The sequence below is a fragment of the Vombatus ursinus genome, unplaced genomic scaffold, assembly GCF_900497805.2.
Source record: "Vombatus ursinus unplaced genomic scaffold, bare-nosed wombat genome assembly UNPS02014802.1, whole genome shotgun sequence".
Lineage (NCBI taxonomy): Eukaryota > Metazoa > Chordata > Mammalia > Diprotodontia > Vombatidae > Vombatus > Vombatus ursinus.
In genome coordinates, this window is record NW_020954580.1 from 8467414 (window position 1) to 8488111 (window position 20698).

Here is a 20698-nt window from a genome sequence, read left to right on the forward strand (position 1 = left end):
TTTGTAAATATTCATCCATTTCACTTAGATTGTTAGATGTTAGCATATAATTGGGCAAAAGAGCTCCTAATAATTGCATTAATTTCCTCTTTATCAGTGGTGAATTCACCCTGATCATTTTTGATACTGGCAATTTGTTTGTTTTTTTTTTTTTAAATCAAATTGACTAATGGTTTATCTATTTCATTGCTCTTTTTTTCCCCATAAAACCAGCTCCCAGTTTTATTTATTAATTCAATGGTTTTCTTACTTTCAATTTTATTAATCTCTCCTTTGATTTTTCAGGATTTCCCATTTGGTATTTAATTGGGGCTTTTAAATTTGTTCTTTTTCTTTTAAAATTTTTATGTCCAATTCATTAATCTGTTCTTTCTCTATTTTTTTAATGTAAGTGTTCAGAGATACAAAATTTCCCCTAAGAACTGCTTTGGCTGCATCCCATAAATTTTGGTTTGTTGTCTCATTGTCATCATTCTCTTTGATAAAATTATTGTTTCTATGATTTGTTCTTTGACCCACTCATTCTTCAGTATTAGACTGGTTTCCAAGTAATTTTTAATCCATCTTTCCATGGCCCTTAATTAAATGTAATTTTTATTGCTTCATGATCTATAAAAGGATACATTTAACATTTTTGCCTTTCTGCATTTGATTGTGAGGTTTTTAATGTCCTAATACACGGTAAATTTTTGTGTAGGTAACATGCACTGCTGAGAAAAAGGTATCTTTCTTTCTCTCCCCATTCAATTTTCTCCAGAGGTCTATTATACCTAAATTTTCTAAAATTCTATTCACCTCCTTAACTTGTTTACTTTGTGGTTAGATTTATCTAGTTCTGAGAGGGGAAAGTAGAGGTCCCTCCCCTAGCAGTTTTACTATTTCCTCCTGTAACTCATTTAACTTCTCTAAAAATTTGGATTCTATACCAGTTGTTACATATATGTTAAGTACTGATATTACTTCATTGTCTATGGTACTTTTTAGAAAGATATGGTTTTCTTATCTCTTTTAAATAGATCTATTTTCGCTTTGTCTGAAATCACAATTGTTATCTTTGCTTTTGTTTGTTTTTTTTAACTTCAGCTAAAGCATAATATATTCCACTCCTGCCTTTTACCTTTACTCTGTGCATGTCTCTCTGCTTCAAATGTTTTTCTTATAAACAACACATTTTAGCATTCTGGTTTTTAATCCACTCTCTTAGCTTTCATCTTATGGGAGAGTTCATCCCATTCACATTCAGTTATGATTACTAACTGTATTTCCCTCCATCTTATTTTCCGTGTTTCTCTCTCTCTCTCCTTCCACCCTGTCCCTCTTCACCAATGTTTTGCTTTCTGGAATATCATATTGCAAGCCCTCCACTCCTTTAACGTAGAAGCTGCTAAATCCTATGTAATCTTGACTACGGGTCTTTGATATTAGAATTGTTTCTTTCTGGCTGCTTTCAGTATTTTCTCCTTGACCTGAGAGTTCTGGAATTTAGTTATAATACTCCTAGGAATTTCCATTTTGGGAACTCTTTCAGGAGGAGATTGGTGGATTCTTTCAATTTCTATTCTGGTTCTAGGATATCAGGGCAGTTTCCTTAATAATTTCTTGAAAGATGTTGTCCAAGTTCTCTTTTTGATAATGGCTTTCAGGTAGTCTAATAATTCTTAAATTGTCTCTCCTGGATGTATTTTCCATGTCAGCTGTTTCTCCAATGAGATATTTCATATTTTCTTCTATTTTTCATTCTTTTGATTTTATTTCATGGTTTCGTGACGAATCAAAGTCATTAGCTTCCACTTGACCCATTCTGATTTTCAAGTAATATTTTCTTCAGTTAGCTTTTGTACCTCCTTTTCCATTTGGAGAACTACTTTTTAAGTTCTTTTCTTCAGTGAATTTTTGTATACCTTTTTCCATTCTTTGTACTTCCTTTACCAAGCTTTGATTCTTTTTCCATGATTATCTTGCATAATTCTCATTTCTTCTCCCAATTTTTCTTCTACCTCTCTTATTTGATTTTTTTTATTAATTTATTTTGAATTATCAACAACCACTTCCTAAGCTTTTGAGTTTTAAATTTTTCTCTCCTTCCCTCCCTACTGCCCTCTCCAAGACTGCACACAATCTGATATAGGCTTCTTATTTGATTTTTAAAATCCTTTTTGAGTTCTTCCAGGAGTTCTTTTTGGGCCTGAGACAAATTCATATTTCTCTTTGAGGCTTCACAACTAGGCATTTTGAGATTTTTGTCCTCTTCTGAGTTTTTATTTTGATCTTCCCTGTTGCCATAGTAGCTTTCTACAGTCAGGGTTTTTGGTTTTTGTTTTGTTTTGTTTTTCTTTCATTTTCCAGTCTATTTTGTGACTTTTAAAGTTGAGCTCTGCTCCTAGGATATCCGGGGCACTGTCCCAAGGTTCTTTTGCCAGGGGCCAGGGCCCTGGTAACTGGCCTGACTCACCAGGGGTGCAGAGGGCCTCAGTTGCTGACCTATGCTGGGGGTAGGGGCTTCCTGATGGCTTACCTAGACATTGCCTGTGCTGGTCTGTGCTCCCCTTTTATCCAAGCAAGACAGACCTTTCCTGCGGTCCTTCTAAGTCGTCTTGGGCTGGAAAATTGTTTCACTTTATCCTTTTGTGGGTTCTGCCACTCCAGAATTTGTTTTGAGGTACTATTTAAAGTTGTTTGGAGGTGAATTTGGGAGAAGTCAGACAAGTCCCTGCCTCTTCTCTGTCATCTTGGCTCCACCTCTGTCAAGAATAATGTCTTAAATTCATAAAATAAAATATACAGGATTACAAAGGAAACAATTTATATTAAAATAGTTATCAAAATTTTTTTTTTAAATTTACAGACTAAAGAGTAAAAACTCCTGTTTTAAAGAGCTACCTTAGCCAGGCCTTACCATCTTAAACTTTTTATCTATATGGCTTATGTCATATTTATATGTCATATTTATCTATATGACTTTCCATTCTTAAACAAAATTTCAGATTATCAGCAAACAACTACTGAAATTTGGGACGAAAAGGAGCTGGGCACCCTGGAATTAAACTTGGCCCTCAAGGTATATCTGATATGGTCATTTTAGGGGGAATTGAAGGAACTTTTTAAAAAATATATATTATTTATTTTTAGTGTTCCTTTATTTTTAACTTTGAGGTCCAAATTCTCTCCCTTGCCCTTACCCTTCCCCCACCTACTGAGAAGGCAAGCAATATATCAATGACACATGTGAAATCATACAAAATATATTCAATATTAGCCATGTCACCAAAAACAAAAACAAAAAAGCAAGAAAAATGGGGCAGCTAGGTGGCGCAGTGGATAGAGCACTGGCCCTGAAGTCAGGAGGACCTGAGTTCAGATCCGGCCTCAGACCAACACTTGACACTTAATAGCTGTGTGACCCTGGGCAAGTCACTTAACCCCCAATTGCCTAAAAAAAAAAAAAAAGCAAGAAAAATAAAGAAAGTGAGTAAATTATACTTCAATTTGCACGCAGTTCATCAGTTCTCTCTCTGGAGGTAGACAGCATTTTTTCATCATGGATCACTGAAAGAACTCTTAAGAAGGGCAAGTATGTTGTTTTAATGATGCTTTAAGCAGGGCTAGTACATGGCTTTATGCCTTCCAGGCTACTCTCTTACTTCCTTCACCAGCACGAGCCTACCCCACTGAGGCTGTTATATATACTTAATCCTTTCTTGAGTACCTAGGGGAAAAGAAGTCTACATCCCTATGTCACTGGCTTCTTCTAGTACATAAATTCCTTCTGCCCTGAAGCATTTCTTTCCACCACTTCTTGAGCTGATTGGTTCTCTCCTTTAATTTTAAACTGCACAACTGTCCTTTCCAATCATTGTACCTTAGACTCACAAGCACAGATTTTACACATCTGATGTAACATTGTTATTTAATGTATTTAATGATTTTGATGCTGAAATTACTTTTTTTTTTTGACACCGGAGCACACCCCAGTACTTACTACAGGGCCGTGCACTAATAGGTACTGTTTGTTAAACTGAATTGAAATGTTTATTGAATTTTCACCTTCAATTAAGAAGTTTCTAACAAAGAAGTGTTACTAGATCAGATCTTCTTTGTTAACAGATATTACTGTAATACATTTCACTAAAATGTCTTCTTTTCTTCGGATGTAGAAAGCAAGGAACCGTATTATTCACAGGAAAATGGCAAGGAAAAAACCAGGAGACCCTAGGTATAAAAGGAATTACCTTTTTGTTAAACACACTTAAGAGAAAAGGCTTGGCTACTTCTCTTCAAGAGAGATATACTAATGTTTCTTGCTTTGGTTCTTCTGAGTTTTCTCTCTTCCCAGTTTCTGTCAAGGCACCACCATCTTTCCAGTTATTCAGGTTAGCAATCTTAAGGTCATCGACTTCTCCCTTTTCCTCACCCCACATTTCATCAGTTGCCAATGTGTCTGCTTATACCTCTTCACTCCCATGGCTGCCACTTTTTCTTTGGACTATTGTACAAACCTAATCAGTCTCCCTGCCCCAGTCCATCCTCCACACAGCTACCAAGGTGATTTTCCTATGAGAGGGTCTCATCATGTTATTACTGATAACTTATCACAATAAATTCCATTAACTTCTAATGCCTCTAGGATCAAAGAGAACCTCTTATGCTTGTCATTTAAAGTCCTTCAAAACCTTCCAGCCTCCTATTTCCATTCATAATCTGCACAGTCTGTATTTCATTCATCTTCATGCTTTCAATGGTCCAGCCAGATTGACACACTATTTTTCAACCACAAGACACACCCTCTATTATTTCTGGACTTTGCAATAGCTGATTCCATGCCCTGAATGTTCCTCCTTCTTTATCCTGGCATTTCAGAATCCTTTGTTTCCTTCAACCTCAGCTCAAGCACAATTTCCTAACTGAAGCTTTTCCTGATCTCCTCCAGCTGCTAGTGCCTTCCTCACAATCTCTGCCCTTAGCAAATTACCCTGTATTTATTTTGTACACACTTATACAAAAAGTCCCTTAGCCTCTCAGTGCTCAAGGCAACTCACTAAGACTAGAAATTTTGGAGAAGGTACTGATATGTATCAGTCAAGGGAATTTCTTCATCTGGAAATTCCTTCTGCCAATGAAATCACAATGAAGTCCCTGCCTGCATAGTTACAGGTTGTCTCCCATGGAATGTGAGCTCCTTGGGGACAAAGGCTGTTTTGCTTTTGTCTCTGTATCTCCAGAGCCTAGTACGGTACTTGGCAGACAGGCATTTCTACAATTCTAGGTGAGTGATTTACAATAGCCCTGTGGAATGGGAAGATCAGATGATACAATCCCCATTACACAGATAAAAAAGCCAAGGCCTTGGGTTGGTTTCTCACCTGAAACAACCTCTGAAACTGGGGATTTGGAATTTTAGAGGTTTGAAACATGTCTTCAATGGTGTCCTCATCATCATCTTTGTTAACCAAGCTCATGGAGTCAATCAAAGCATCAACTGCAGACAGCTGAGCCTCTGAAATCAAGCACAAAGAGACAGAATAAAAACAATTATTCTGTTTTAGTTCACTAAATTTCTTCTTTGTTCTCTTCTACTTGTAACACTAATGTCATTATAGCACATCACAAGGAGTTTTTATTTTAGTAGTCACTAGCATACATTCAGATGGAATCCAACTCTGGAAAGAGTCCATTCATAAGTCAGTGTCTTCAATGAGCTAGAGACAGAAATGCTTAGTTAACACACGTTCTAGTGATGTGATAAGTCTTTCGTAAACTTCATCAAAACCCAGCACCTGCCACACTGCCTTAGATAGAAAAGGTGCTTAATAAATACCCGCTGGATCTTGGAGGGGTGCAGCCAAGATGGCAGAGTAAAAGCAGTGACTTGCCTGAGCTCTCCCCCAAACCCCTCCAAATACCTATAAAAAATGGCTCTAAACAAATTCTAAAGCAGCAGAACCCACAAAAAGACAAAGTGAAACAAATTTCCAGCCCAAGACAACCTGGATGGTTGATCAGAAAAGTATACGGTGTGGGCATGCAGGCTGTAGCGAACCTGGAGCAGGCCTCAGAGGACTGAATCACAGGCAGCTGTGGCGGTTTCCAGACTTCTCAACCTACGAACGCCAAAGACAACTTACAAGGTCAGGGGGGGAAAGTCTGTTTTTTCAATGAGAGAGAAGCTTGGGGTCCCAGCCCCATTCCCTGAGCTTGGCCCTGGGGCAGCGGCTGCCTCCTGAGCTTCAGGCCCACAGACTGAGGGGGAATCAAGTGGCTGATCAAAGAAGGATTGCAGGGATCTCTCTGCTGGTGCAGGATTCTCTTGCTTTGCCTGTGCTTGGATCTGGGTCACAGTTTCGGGTAGCGGTCCTGGGGCAAGGAGGAGCGCTGGCATGGTGGAGCTTGTAGTGGCTCTGGAGAGGAAATCCTCCTCAGTTCCAAGACAGAAAAGATTGCTTGTGGTCACTCACAGACCAGAGCATAGGACAGGAAAGGAGTAAACACCTCGCCTTTGATCATAGCACCTTGGAAGAACTGAAAATTTACAGGTCCCTAGAAGTATCTCTGAAAACAGCTGCACAAAACTCCTGAAGCTTGAGACAGTACATTCTCCACACTGGAAACAGACCCCTACCTTAATAAAGAGTTTATAACTCAAGTAATTGGCCGAGATCATGAGCAAGCAGTGCAAAGAGTCAGACTATATTATCTTACCTTGGTGACAAAGAAGATCAAAACATACAACCAGAAGATGACAACAAAGCCAAAGCTCCTATATCCAAAGCCTCCAAGAAAAATATGAATTGGTCCCAGGCCATGGAAGAGCTCAAAAGGGATTTGGAGAAGCAAGTAAGAGAAGTAGAGGAAAAATTGAGAGTGATGCTAAAGGAGACCCCAAAAAATACTGAAGAAAAAAACACCTTAAAAATAGCCTAACCCAAATGGCAAAAGAGCTCCAAAAGGCCAATGAGGAGAAGAATGCCTTAAAAAGCAAAATTGGCCAAATGGAAAAAGAAGTCCAAAAGCTTACTGAAGAAAATACTTACTTAAAAATTAGAATGGAGCAAATGGAAGCTAGTGACTATCTGAGAAATCAAGGCACTGTAAAACTAATCCAAAAGAATGAAAAAATGGAAGAGAATGTGAAATATCTCATTGGAAAAACAACTGACCTGGAAAATAGATCCAGGAGAGAGAACTTAAAAATTATTGGACTATCTGAAAGCCATGATCAAAAAAAGAGCCTAGACATCATCTTTCAAGAAATTATCAAGGAAAACTGCCCTGATATTTTAGAACCAGAGGACAAAATAGAAATTGAAAGAATCTACCAATCACCTCCTGAAAGAAATCCCCAAATGAAACTAGGAATATTGTAGTCAAATTCTAGAATTCTCAGATCAAGGAGAAAATATTGCAGGCAGCCAGAAAGAAACAATTCAAGTATTGTGGAAACACAATCAGGATAACACAAGATTTAGCAGCTTCTACATTAAGGGACCGGAAGGCATGGAGTATGATATTCCGGAGGGCCAAGGAGACAGGATTACAACCAAGAATCACCTACCCAGCAAAACTGAGTATAATCCTTCAGGGTAAAAAATGATCATTCAATGAAATAGGGGACTTTCAAGCATTCCTGAGGAAAAGACTAGAGATGAATAGAAAATCTGACTTTCAAATACAAGACTCAAGTGAAACATGGAAGAGGTAAACAGGAAAGAGAAATCATAACAGACTTATTAAGGTTGAACTGTTTACATGCTTGCATGTAAAGATGATATTTGTAACTCATGAATCCTTTGTCAGTATTAGGAAGGAAAAAATTATATGTATGTATGTATGTATAGATAGATAAATAGATAGATAGAGGGCACAGGGTGAGGTGAAGATGAAGGGGTGATATCTGGAAAATAAAACTAAGGGATGAGAGAGGATTATACTGGGAGAAGGAGAAAGGGAGAAGTAGAATGGGGTAAATTATCTCACATGAAACAGACAAGAAAAGGCTTTTACAGTGGAGGGAAAATGGGGGAAGGTGAGAGGGAATGAGTGAATCTTATTCTCATAGGATTTGGCTTAAGGAGGGAATAACATACACAATTGGGTATGAAAATCTATCTTACCCTACAGGAAAATAAAAGGGGAATGGAACAAGACAGCAAGGGGTTGATAGAAGGGAGGGCAGATTGGGGGAGGGGATAATCAGAAGCAAACACTTCTGAGGAGGGACAGGATCAAAAGAGAGAATAGAATAAATGGGGGGTAGGATAGGATGAAGACAAATACACTTAGTTTTTCACAATATGACTACTATGGAAGTGTTTTGCATGACTACACATCTATAACCTGTAGAGATGCTTGCCTTTTCAATGAGGCTGGGTGGGGAAGGAGGAAGGGAGAAAATTTGTAACCCAAAGTTTTAAAAATACATGTTAAAAAAAAATTAAAAATTAAAAAAAATAAAAAAAATACCTGCTGACTCATTTCTATCAATCTTTTGGGCTTTTCCCTTCCAAATGGGTCAGCCCAAAACAAAATATACAAAAGGATTCTACATAAAAATACTTCTGGTTAAATGGTTACATGCATCTGTGATTCCCAGCTTGGTCTGGTCTGGTCCAGTCTGGGGCATTCACAAAAAACAGTGGTTCTTGGGCATTACCAGTCACTAATCAGAAAGTACAAAAGAGTAAAGAGTTACCGAAAACTACTGTTTTTGTTTCTCAAGTTCTCTTGGCAGAGTTACTGTAAAATGGAGCTAAATATCTATTTACTTAACAAGAAGCATTTTTGTTTCTCCCCTCCCCCTCCCTGCATTCCTTTCTCCCTCTTGCTTCCCTCCTTTTTTATTTTTTTGAGACTGGGTGTCCCCAAATCACCTAGGCTACAAGTACAGGGCTACTCATGGGCCTGGTCCCACTAGGATAGGCACATGAATTTTGACTGGCTCCATTTTCTGAGCTTGGCCAGTTTATCCCTTGTTAGGTAACCCAGTGGCTGCCTATTTCTGAAGGTTCACTATATTGATGTCAAACTTAATATGAGCACCTGAAAGATTCAGCTCACTGCAGTTCATAACTCTCGAGCTCAAGATATCCTTCAGTCTCAGTCTCTCCCAGTAACAGGGATTACAGGTTTGTACCACCATGTCCAGACCCCTTTACTAATATAATGTCTGGGCTGCTCTTCTGGCCTATGGTGACTTTTCAGAGCAAGCTAATGTTTAATCTTTTAAATGACAGCGCTACCACTATGCCAAGGACTCAGAGATAAAGAGAACTTGGTGGTAAACAATATTTCTATTTTCATATAGAACATTCCTTTCACTTTGTCTCACTTCTTTTACCATAAGGTCCTGCCACCTTGCTAGGCACTATATATTCATACTTAGTCATTCTTAATAAATGCCAAGTGGCCTTAATAATTCAGTTTTCATAAAAGGAAGAGAAAAAAAGAAGTCAATTCATAGGACAAAAGATCGACAGGTCAAATGATCCTGGATGCTTCAGATACTGGGACACCAAAAGGGTTGTGGCAATGAATAAACTGAAATCCATTTAAATGCTCTCTCTACAAAATTCTCCTTCTAGGGAAAGCATTTCTATAGCACCTATTACAGGTCAGGCACTAAACTAAGCACTTTATAAATATTTCTCATTTGATCTTCACAATAACCTTGTAAGGTAGGTGCCATTATTATCCCTATTTCACAGACAAGGAAACTGAGGTTGACAGGGTTAAGTGACTTGCCCAGGGTCACATAGCTAGTAAGTGTATGAGGCCACATTTGAACTCAGGTTTTCCTGACTCCAGGCCCAGCACTCCACTAGGCCATTAGCTGCCTTTTCCTTTTAAAAAGGAAGTAGTTCAAAGCTCATAAAAGACTGTAGTTATGAAGAGCTAATGACAGAAGGCAATAAATACACACATCTGGTATTCCATAGTGGCGATTTCTCCTATACTTCCATACAGACACCTGCATCATCATCATCATCATCATCATCATCATCATCATCATCATCAGCATCAGCATAGCTAACTACTATGTGTAAGGCACAGTGCTATGAACTTTACAATCATAATCTCATTTGGTCCTCACAACAACTCTGGGAGGTAGATGTTACTAATATTCCCATTTTATAGAAGTTAACAGGCAAAGAGAAGTTAAGTGACTTTCCCAGGGTCACTCAGCCAGTAAGCGGCTGAGGCCAGACTTGATTAAATTCTTCCTTACTCCAGGTACAGCATTCTATACACGCTGCCTTTTACCATGCTTCCTCCTGACCTAGAGAAATCCACATTTAGAGGCAAATGAAAAGTGTAATCTCTAGAGACCTGTGTGATTCTTAACCTCTCACTTCAAAGCAGTAAGCCTACATACAAACAAGTTTTCCTAAGATTTCCTAAAAACACTTGGTGTTTAGAGTTATTTAATGAATGAAAGGAGAAACTCACATACCCGTAGGAGTATACTTCTTATTTTTTCTCAAGGAGGAAAACAGGTATTGTCTTAAGTCTTCCATGTAGGGCAGCTGTATATATACCAAGCACTGTAATAGAAAGAAAAGGGATGAGAAGAAGCAACTAGCTGGTGGGGAAGAGTGTTGCTAACCCTCACTCATACTGTAAAAGCATTGCAACACACAGACAGAGCAAACCAGGCTGCTACACATACAGGACACGCCAAGCAAAGTATTGTACTCTTGCTGAATGCTGAATGAATTTTTTTTTAAAAAATAATATCACAGAAATACTTCAAAAACATGACAATTGGACTCTCACAACACACTTGAGAGTCAGGAAAGTCCTCATGGCTGGAATCCTGGGCACCATGACCTTCCAATGGCCAGAAGGGGCTTCCTTGAGAGGACAGCAAAGTGTCATCTGCATGAAATGTAAGATAGCCCAGGTAGTATTTCAAACATGAGAGTGCTTTAGCAAACAGACTGTAAAAATAATAAAGCATACAATATATCTCATTCTGACTGACCAGTCATCATTTCTATTTGTAAAATTGAATAATATTACCTGTTCTCTTATGACCCTAATACTCAACTCAAAAAACACGTGTGAAACTTCTATTCAGTTTCTTCAACTGTAAAATAAGGACAACAAGAGAATCTACCTCACATATAACTGTGAGGATCAAATGAGATAATACTTGTAAAGCTTTTAGCCCAGTGCCCAATACATAGTAGGCAATTAATAAATGCTTATTTTCTTGCTTGCTTCCTTCCTTCCCCCCTCTGGTCCATCTTTAACTTAGCTTTCAAACTTATCTACCTTCTTCAGCACAAGTCTGACTGTATCACCCTCTATTCATTTATACCTCTAAGATCAAATATAAAATCCTCTGCTTTTTAAAGCCCTCAATAATCTGATCCCTTACCTCTTTCCAGTTTCCTTACACCCTCTTCCTCTCCATGTGCTCTGAAACCAGTGACCCGGGGCTACTTGCTCTTCCTCACACTTGATCCTCCATCTCCAAGTTCCTGCATTTTCACTAGGGGTCTCCCAAATGACTGGAACCCTCTCCTTCCTCATCTCAGCCTCTTAGCTTCCCAAGCTTCCTTCAAGATTCAGCTAAAGTCCCATCTTGTGCAGGCTTCTGCCTTTCCAAGACCTCCTTAATCTTAATGCCTTCCCCCTGAACCTTCCCTCAATTCATCCTGTCTGTAAGATATTTACGTGTTGTCTCCCTCATTAGATTGTCATCTCCTTGAAAACAGGGTCTGTTTTGTGCTTGACCACAAATCGGAGACATTCTATACACACCTGTTACAAAGTTAAGAGGTAAAATGACAGAGAGATGTGGCAGCATACTGACACAGAAGAGTGAAGGAGGGAAGGTTTTTTTTTTAAATTGGGAAAAACCTAAAAATGTTTGTCAGAAGATAGAAAGGAGCCAAGAGAAGGATAAAATGAAAATGAATGAGAGGAAATGACAGTTGAAAAAGGCCCTGGATAGGATGAAAGAGGATGGGATCAAGGGAACAAGCAAGGAACAGACCTTATTGAGGAGTAAGGATACTTCTCAGACAGGAAGAATACAGGACATAACAGATAACAATACTGAGAAATTCTGAGGAGAGAAGAGGGAATTCCTGATAGATCTCAATCTTGACACTGAACTAAGAGGCAAGGTCACTTACTCCAAGTGTGTGGATTGCAAGGCTACTTAGGAGCTCAAGGAGAAAAGATTTACAACAAAACATAAAGCAATGCAAGGCCAACTACAAAAGTACTCTATAAATACACAAAAGTCTGAAACTGTTACCTATTAATTAACTGTTCACTTTGGGAAATTTATTAGCTTTTTCAAACCCTTCAGGTAGTTTATTAGTGGCAACCAGGGAGCTAAAAGGATGGCAGTGAAGTATTAACGTTAGGTATAAACCAGGAGCAAGGAGGAAAAGAAAAAGTGGGAGAAGAGTAAGACAGGTTCTGTCCTCATAGATAAGTGATTATGCTGTTTCCTGTTCCAGGAATACACTCCTCCTTCCTTATTTTGCTGCTGAATTCCCTGAAAGCCCACTTCAAACACTACCTCCTCCTGCCTTTGCATATCGAGGTGGCCGCACAATGCACAGAGCACTGGGCCTGGAGTCAGGAAGACTGGAGTTCAACTATAACTTCCTTACCTGGAGTAAGGAAGAATTTAATCAAATCTGGCCTCAGCCGCTTACTGGCTGAGTGACCCTGGGAAAGTCACTTAACTTCTCTTTGCCTGTTAACATCTATAAAATGGGAATATTAATAACATCTACCTCCCAGAGTTGTTGTGAGGACCAAATGAGATTATGATTGTAAAGTTCATAGCACTGTGCCTTACACATAGTAGTTAGCTATGATGATGATGATGATGATGATGATGATGATGATGATGCAGGTGTCTGTATGGAAGTATAGGAGAAATCGCCACTATGGAATACCAGATGTGTGTATTTATTGCCTTCTGTCATTAGCTCTTCATAACTACAGTCTTTTATGAGCTTTGAACTACTTCCTTTTTAAAAGGAAAAGGCAGCTAGTGGCCTAGTGGAGTGCTGGGCCTGGAGTCAGGAAAACCTGAGTTCAAATGTGGCCTCATACACTTACTAGCTATGGTGACCCTGGGCAAGTCACAAGCTCTGTGATCCTGGACAAGTCAATTAACCTCTCTTTGCTTCAGTTTCCTCATCTGTAATATGGAAAATAATAGCCTCACCTCCCAGGGTTATCGTGAGGATCAAAGGAGTTTAACTGGCACAGTGCCTGGCACTTAGTAAGTGCTATATAAATGCTAGCTACTATCATTATTATTGTTACTATTGGCACCTCATATAGCCTATTATTTTGTATCTCTAACACACTGATTATGTGTTTGCTTTTACTTACAATTATTGATATATGTTAACTTTTCTCCTAACCAGACAGTAAGGTCCACGGGGGTAAGGATTGTAACTTATCTAACTTTGCACTTTCCCCAGAACCCAGCAGGGTACTTCAGGACAGAAGGAGGCAGACTGGACATGTGGGGTAAATGGGAATGAATTGAATATGCAGACTAAGTTGTGAGCATGGGTTAGTCTGACTAGCAGGACAGTGGTACTGTGAGGAAAAGCACTGAGTTCAATTTTGGTACTCAGTTTGAGATGCCTACAGGACATCCAGATGTCCAAAAGGCAGCTGGAAATGTGAGCCTGGAGGCCAGGAGAGAGGTCAGGGATGGATAAATAGATCTGAGAATCATCTGAATAGAGATGATAATTGAATCCATGGGAGTTAATTCTTAGACCTAACTTCTCTCTAGGTAGATAAAGAGAAGAGAGCCCAGGAAAGTTAGTGGGTGTGACCTGGAGGAAGATGTAGCAAAAGAGACAGAGAAATAATGGTCCAACAGGTGGGAGGAAGGGAACAGAGTCACAAAAATCTGGAGAGAGTACATAAGGGAAGAGGGTGACTGACAGTATCCAAGGCTTCTGAGCAGTCAAGAAAGATGAGGCCTGAGAAGAGACCATCAGATTTGGCAAGTAAGAGACCAATGCTAATGATTACATACAACTAAGACTTTTTCACAAACAAATCCAATACAGAATAAAAGTGAAAGAGTTAACAGAGGAAAAAAATCTTTGGGGCAAATTTGTCTGCTAACAGTCTCATTTCCAAGATATATAGGGAATGATTCAAAATTTATAAGAAGAAGAGCCAGTCTCCAATTGCTAAATGGTCTAAAGATAAGAATAGGCAGTTCTTAAGAACTGCCAAGCTATCTATAGCTATATGACAAAAAATGCTCCAAATCGCTAATAATAAAAGAAATGCAAATTAAAGCAATTCAGAAGTTCTACCTCATGCCTATTTGATTAGCAAAAATGACCAAAAAAAAAAAAAAAAGACAAATGTGAGATGGACAGTGGGAAAACAGATAATTTGATGCATTGCTGGTACAACTGTAAAAGGATCCAACCATTCTGAAAAATAATTTGGAATCATGCCCGAAACTTACTAAATAGTACATGCCCTTTGACCTAGCAATATCACTGCTAGGCTAATTTCCTAAAGTGATCAAAGAAAAAGGTAAAAGTCCTACGTGGACAAAAATATTTACAGCACTTTTTATGGTGACAAAAAAAATGTAAAATAAAAGGGTGCTCCTCTATTGGCAAACAGCTTAATAAACTTTGGTATATGAATGTAATGGAATTCTACTGTGCTTTATGAAAAGAAGAAAAAGACAATTTCAAGAAGAAACAGAAAGAGTTGTATGAACTGGTACAAAGTAAAGTAAGCAAAATCAGAAAAAAATAATTCATACTTTAACATCAATATTGTAAAAAGGATCAGCCCTAATTCCCAAGGACTGATGAGAATGCTGCCCACCTCATGTCAGAGATGATAAACTAACAGGCAAAATAAACATTTTCTTGGACATGACTAATGTGGGAATTTGTTTTGCTTGACTATGTTTATGTGATACAGGGGGTCTTGTATTTCTTTCTATCCTTTTTTCAGTGGATGGGGAAGGGGAGGGAGAAAAAAATATGAATTCTTGATAACTATTGGTTAAAAAAAAGAACTGAAGACACTTAATTAGCCCACAAAACTTTCAGATACATCTTTGTAAAATTTTTATGATGTACTATCAGGAATACAGTATTTTCCCTATTTCACAGAGAAATTACAGCATAAACAGGAAACATAATGAAGTGTTACTAACTTCATTGATCCAATTTAATTTCTAAAAATACACTTTATATCTTAAGTACTATATACAAATTTTTTCTCTTTAGGAGGTCAAGACAGAATAGCATTGGCCAGAGTATTAATTTAACTATTACCTCATAAGCTTGCTTGATAAAAGGAAAAGCTACGCCAACCTGGGGATTAGATCTTCTGTCATAGGCATACCGGATGATGGCTACCATGTCTAATTCATCCAATGCATGAATCAAGGAGGAGAGTGCCACTGCTGCTGCCTGGGAAGAGAGAACCACAAGTTCTTGAGCACTTGTCCCAAGATATAAGGTTTGTCACTTTACGTCTTCTCATTCTCACATCAGCATCAAAAAATAAGAAATAGCAAAAGGAAACAGTCTCAGAACTACCCTGTGTTGCCTTTTATTGGCCTGTGCCAATGCCAAAGGAGTGGGAGTTGGAAGGGACTTCATAGGCCATCTAAGAGAACACTGACATTCTGCACATGAAAAAAATGAGATCAAAAGAAGAGAAGCTATTTGCCCAAAGTCACACAAGAATCGAGACTCAAGGGCAGGATCCTGAGGGAAGGGCAATTTCTGAAATTATACCTTTAGAAATTTTTTTCTTTATGGACCAAATTTCCTTTTCCATCATTATAATACCCCTTTAAATCTTGGTCTGAATCATTTTAACCTAATCCTAGTACATCACAGAATCACAGAACTCCTACTCTGACAGAAGACTCTCTGGAAGTGACTAACATGAAAATTCTCCCAGGACCATAGACAGAGATCTGGAAGGGACCTCAGAGGTCATGAAGTGCAACCACAACATTTTATAAATGAGGGAAATGAGTCCCAAAGAAACTAATGACTTGCCTACAGGCACAAAGCACTTCAAAGTTTTCAAAACTCCCTTTCCCACACTATACCCATTGGCCAAGATAGTAAAAGTACTTTTACTCCAGTTCAACGAGTGAAGACAACCAAGAGTCAGAGAGATTATATGCGTACTCCATGGTTTGCAGCAGGATCCAAACCCTGATCTTTCTAAGTCTAAGGTTCTGTCCACTACATTGCTATGCTTCAAGGAAAGGAAAACACTACATTTCCCCAAAGCTTTTTCTAGTGGCATTATGTAGGTAAAAGATCCCTGGAAGCAGAGCAAGAAAAAAAATTCTTGCTTCAATTCCCAATTCTAACATCTCAGTTTTATAGTCTTATTGGACAAATCAAGTGGCCCCTTTGAGTTACTTTTCTCAGTATAAATTGTGGATGATAATACTAGTAATCAATCAATCAATATTTATTAAATGTCTACTATGTACCAGGCACAGAGTAGGTGTACTATGCAAACTAAGCAATTGTACTTGCAATAGTGCTTTGTAAACCTTAAAGTGCTTAATCATCCAAATAGAGACCTAAAACTCTGTATTCATAAATAAATTTTTAAAAAGAAATATAGTTGCTTTTAGCATTTCCCCTAGAAACGCTCATTCTTTTCAGAATAATAAACTATTAAGAACTAGAAAGACATAAGAGATTATGCCAACTTCTTCATTCTAACTCTGACAAATCTATGATTCTGTATGTTCAGTGTCTGTGCTGATGCCATAACAGAAGCCATTTATAATTTTGCCATTTTGATAATCAAAGGTCATACAGATTTCCCAAAGGTATTAGGAAAGACAGAGTTGTTTTTTTTTTTTAATTAGGACATCATTTTCACAAAATGACACCTAAATTTATTTTATGGTCCAAAGATTTAAGGTTATCTCACCTCATCATCTTTTGCAGCGAACACTTTTAGAACTTGGTTTCCCATGAAGAATTTCCTGTGTACCTGCAAGGACAAAGTTGGGGGAAATGTGGTTTTGATCTAAAGCAAATGAAATAGAGACCTTGTACATTAACCATACTGGGTATGTCACCAAGAAATTCTATTCACATTACTTCCATCAAATAGAATGTTAACCAAAAAAATAATATCCAGGACATCCAGAAGATATTTAATAATGATGGAGGGCTGGAGTTCAGGATAGAAAGAAATGGATATATAAATCCAAAGATCATCTACATAGAGATGATGCTTAATCTCACAGAAGCAAAGGAGACCAGAGGAGGAAAGAGGGTCAAGGATAGAATCCTAGGAAATACATAAGCCAAGGTGTCAGATGGATGATAATCCAGCAAGGGATACTGAAGGGTCATCAGACAAGTAGGAGAACCAAGAGGAAGCAGTGTCGCCAAAGAAAAGGAAAAAAGAGAGGGTCTAGGAGATGGGGTGGTCAACAGTGTCAAAGCTAAAAAGAAGCTAAAGGAAGATGAGGACTAAGAAAAAGCCACTGGCTTAGCAGCTAAAAGATTGTTGATAACCTTAGAGAGATCATTTTCATTTGAATAGTGGGGTTAGAAGGCAACAGTTTTCATAATCCTTGAAAGGGCTGAGAAATAAGTAAGATGTCTACGTGACTCTTTCTGGGAGTGTGGCAGGAAAGGTGAGGTAGGGGTGTGTGTGTGTGTGTGTGTTTTATTTTTTATTTAATGGATAGAAACCTTTATTATTTAGTTCTGCAACTATGAGCTAAAGGTATAGGGAGTAAGTTTTAATAGTCAGTAAAAATCAATTCTACCAATGATTTAAAAATCAGTAAACTAATCAGAGGGTTGAAAGTAATTTATTGGAAGAAAAACATTTAAAGAAAATAGATATTTATACAAAATTATAAAATGCTTATAGCATTATATAAGCATATAAATTGCTTATAGCATTAAAGTAATAACTTTATAAAGAAGGCAAAAACTCATTTTAAGTTATATGGCCAGTTAAAGGTTTTAAAATTTGTTAAATGGAAACTGAAGTATGCAATAATGTATAAACATTCTACAAAAGCCATTCATTTTTATTCCTGAGAATACTAAAGCTATGAAACATTAAGGGATTATAGAGAAGGGTACAGTTTTTTCAGTACTGGCTTCAAGGGCATTTCTTTTCTACACATTGTTTTCCTCCTCCTTCACAATCTTGTTTGGAAATCCACATCTGTTGAAAGGTAGGTACCCAGAAAAGCTAGAATTGAGCCACCAATCTATGAACTAAAACTGCCTTCCCACAGTTGCGTTATTTGCAATCAGCTTCCATCTCATACTTGGAGGCATCTTCTGAGGTAACTTCTGATTGAATCTCTCAGTAAAACTCTATCAGAGTGTTTCCTCCTACCTCTGTGACACGGCCATGAAGTCCTAGTCTGACATCAATGCACACATCCCAACATTTGTGGTAACAATACGACTGACTCCCAACACTGTGTTACCCAATAACCCCTTCACAGTAGGCAGGTCAAATAACCCTACAGGATACAGGATAATTGCTTTAGGGCATGGTACGTTTACGTCAAGATTTTTAAAGATTCAGACAAACTAGTTAGGGGTTGTAAGGCAGCGGGAAAGGTAGAATAACAAGAGATGATGATCAGATTGCCAAAAGTGCCCTCTTCTTCCACTCTCCACAATGGCTCCTTCCAAACTTTTTCAATCCCTCCTCCAATCTCCCATGGCTCCTCTTCCTTCCACCCTTTTTTTTTTTTTTTTTTGGCTACGCAATGGGGTTAAGTGACTTGCCCAGGGTCACACAGCTATTAAGTGTTATGTATGTGGGGCTGGATCTGAACTCAGGTTCTCTTGAATCCAGGGCTGGTGTTCTATCTACCGTGCCACCTAGCTGCCCCCTACTTCCACCCTTTCTGCTAAGAATCTTGCCTCATATTTTACCAAAAAAATTGAGACCATTCAACTTGAGGCCTCCCCTTCTCCCCTTCTCACCTCATTCTGTCACTGTCTCCTGCATCATTGTCTCACATGAAAAGGTGGCCTTTCTTGCCAAAGAGAACCCATTCTTGCCAAGCGACCTCATTCTATCTGTTTCCTCCAGCAAACTGCCCATGCCCGCTCTCTCTTATTTTCAATCTCTCCCTGTCTACTGGCAGCTTCCCTACTATATAAAAACATGCCCATGTCTCCATCATCCTCAAAAAACTCTCACTTGATCCTTCCATTCCCATTATTTTCCCACATCTTTTGTGCCTTGTATTGCTAAACTCCTTAAGAAGGCTATATACAATAGATGCCTCTATTTCCTCTCCTCTTCCTATACTCTCTAGCCCGCAATATTTAGTAGAATATTGTGCGCAATGTGTGCACAATATTCAGTAGAATATTGACTTCAATATTCTACTGAAACTGCTCCTCTCCAAAGTTACTAATGATCTCTTAATTGTCAAATGCAATGGCCTCTTCTCAGTCCTCATTCTCACTGATCTCTCTACAGCCTGTGACACCGTTGATCACTCTCTCCAATCTGAGACTCTCTTCTCTCTCGGTTTTCTTGACACTGCTCTCTCCTGCTTCTCCTCCTACCTATCTGACCACTCCTCACTCTCCTTTGCCTGATCTTCACCCAGGACACATCCACAGCCTGTGGGCTCTCTCTACTGGGTCCCCTTCTTTTCTCCCTCTATACTACTTCACTTGGTGATCTCAGTAAGCTCCCACAGATTTAATTATCATCTTCATGCTGATGATTCTCAAATCCACTTATTCAGGCCTAATCTATCCACTGACTTAAGTCTTACATCTCCAACTATTACACATATTGAACTGGATGGCCTGTAGATATCTTAAACTCAACATGTCCAAAACTGAATTCATTATTTTTCCCCCAAAATTCTCCCACCTTCCAAACTTCCCTATTACTACTAAGGGAGCCACCATCCTCCCAGTCCCCCAGGTTCACAACCTAGGTATCATCCTCAACTCTTCATTACCTCTCCCCCCATATCCAATTAGAAGCCAAGGCCTATTCATTTCACCTTTGCAACATTTCTTGAATAAGACCTCTTCTCTCTTCACACCGAGACTATTACAATAGTCTGCTGGTTGGTCTGCCTGCCATAACTCCCCACTCTAGTCCATCTTTCCTTCAGCTGTGCCAAAGTGATATTCCTAAAGTCCAAGTTCAGCCATCTCACCTCCACCTCCTCACACTACTCAGTAAATTCCAGTGACTCCCTATCACCTCCAGGATCACATACAAAATCCTCTGATATTCAAAGCCCTTCAAAATCTAGCCTCCTTACCCCACTTTTCCAGTCTTTTTACATCTTACTCCCCACTACATAGGCTTCTAAGGGACACTGGCTTCCTTGCTATTCCTTGAACAAGACATTACATGTAATTTCACTCCAGGTATTTTCCTTGGCCTTCTTCTATGCCTGGAATGCTTTCCTTCCTCATCTATGCTCCCTGGCTTCCTTCAAGTCACAGCTAAAATCCTACCTTCCATAGAAAGTCTTTCCCAATCCCTCTTAATTATACTGTCTTTTCTCTGTTAATTATTTCATATTTATCCTGTATATAGTTTGTTTGTACATAGTTGTTTGCATGTTAAGTCCCATATTAGATTGAATTCCTTAATGACAGGGACTGTCTTTTATCTTTTTCTGTATCCTCAATGCTTAACACAGTGCCTTTGCACA

At 38.6% G+C, this 20698-nt stretch overlaps 1 protein-coding gene across 1 annotated transcript in view; it reads right to left on the bottom strand.

Moving 5' to 3' along the window:
- Positions 1-20698, bottom strand: part of XRCC5 (X-ray repair cross complementing 5) — a 113934-nt gene that overhangs the window by 65428 nt on the left and 27808 nt on the right. Inside the window, exons 10-13 of the mRNA XM_027873620.1 lie at positions 16945-17007; positions 15306-15443; positions 10445-10535; positions 5361-5494 (exon numbers count right to left, since the gene is read on the bottom strand). Coding sequence (XP_027729421.1) covers positions 5361-5494; positions 10445-10535; positions 15306-15443; positions 16945-17007 — 426 coding nt within the window. The remainder of the gene's footprint in view (positions 1-5360; positions 5495-10444; positions 10536-15305; positions 15444-16944; positions 17008-20698) is intronic.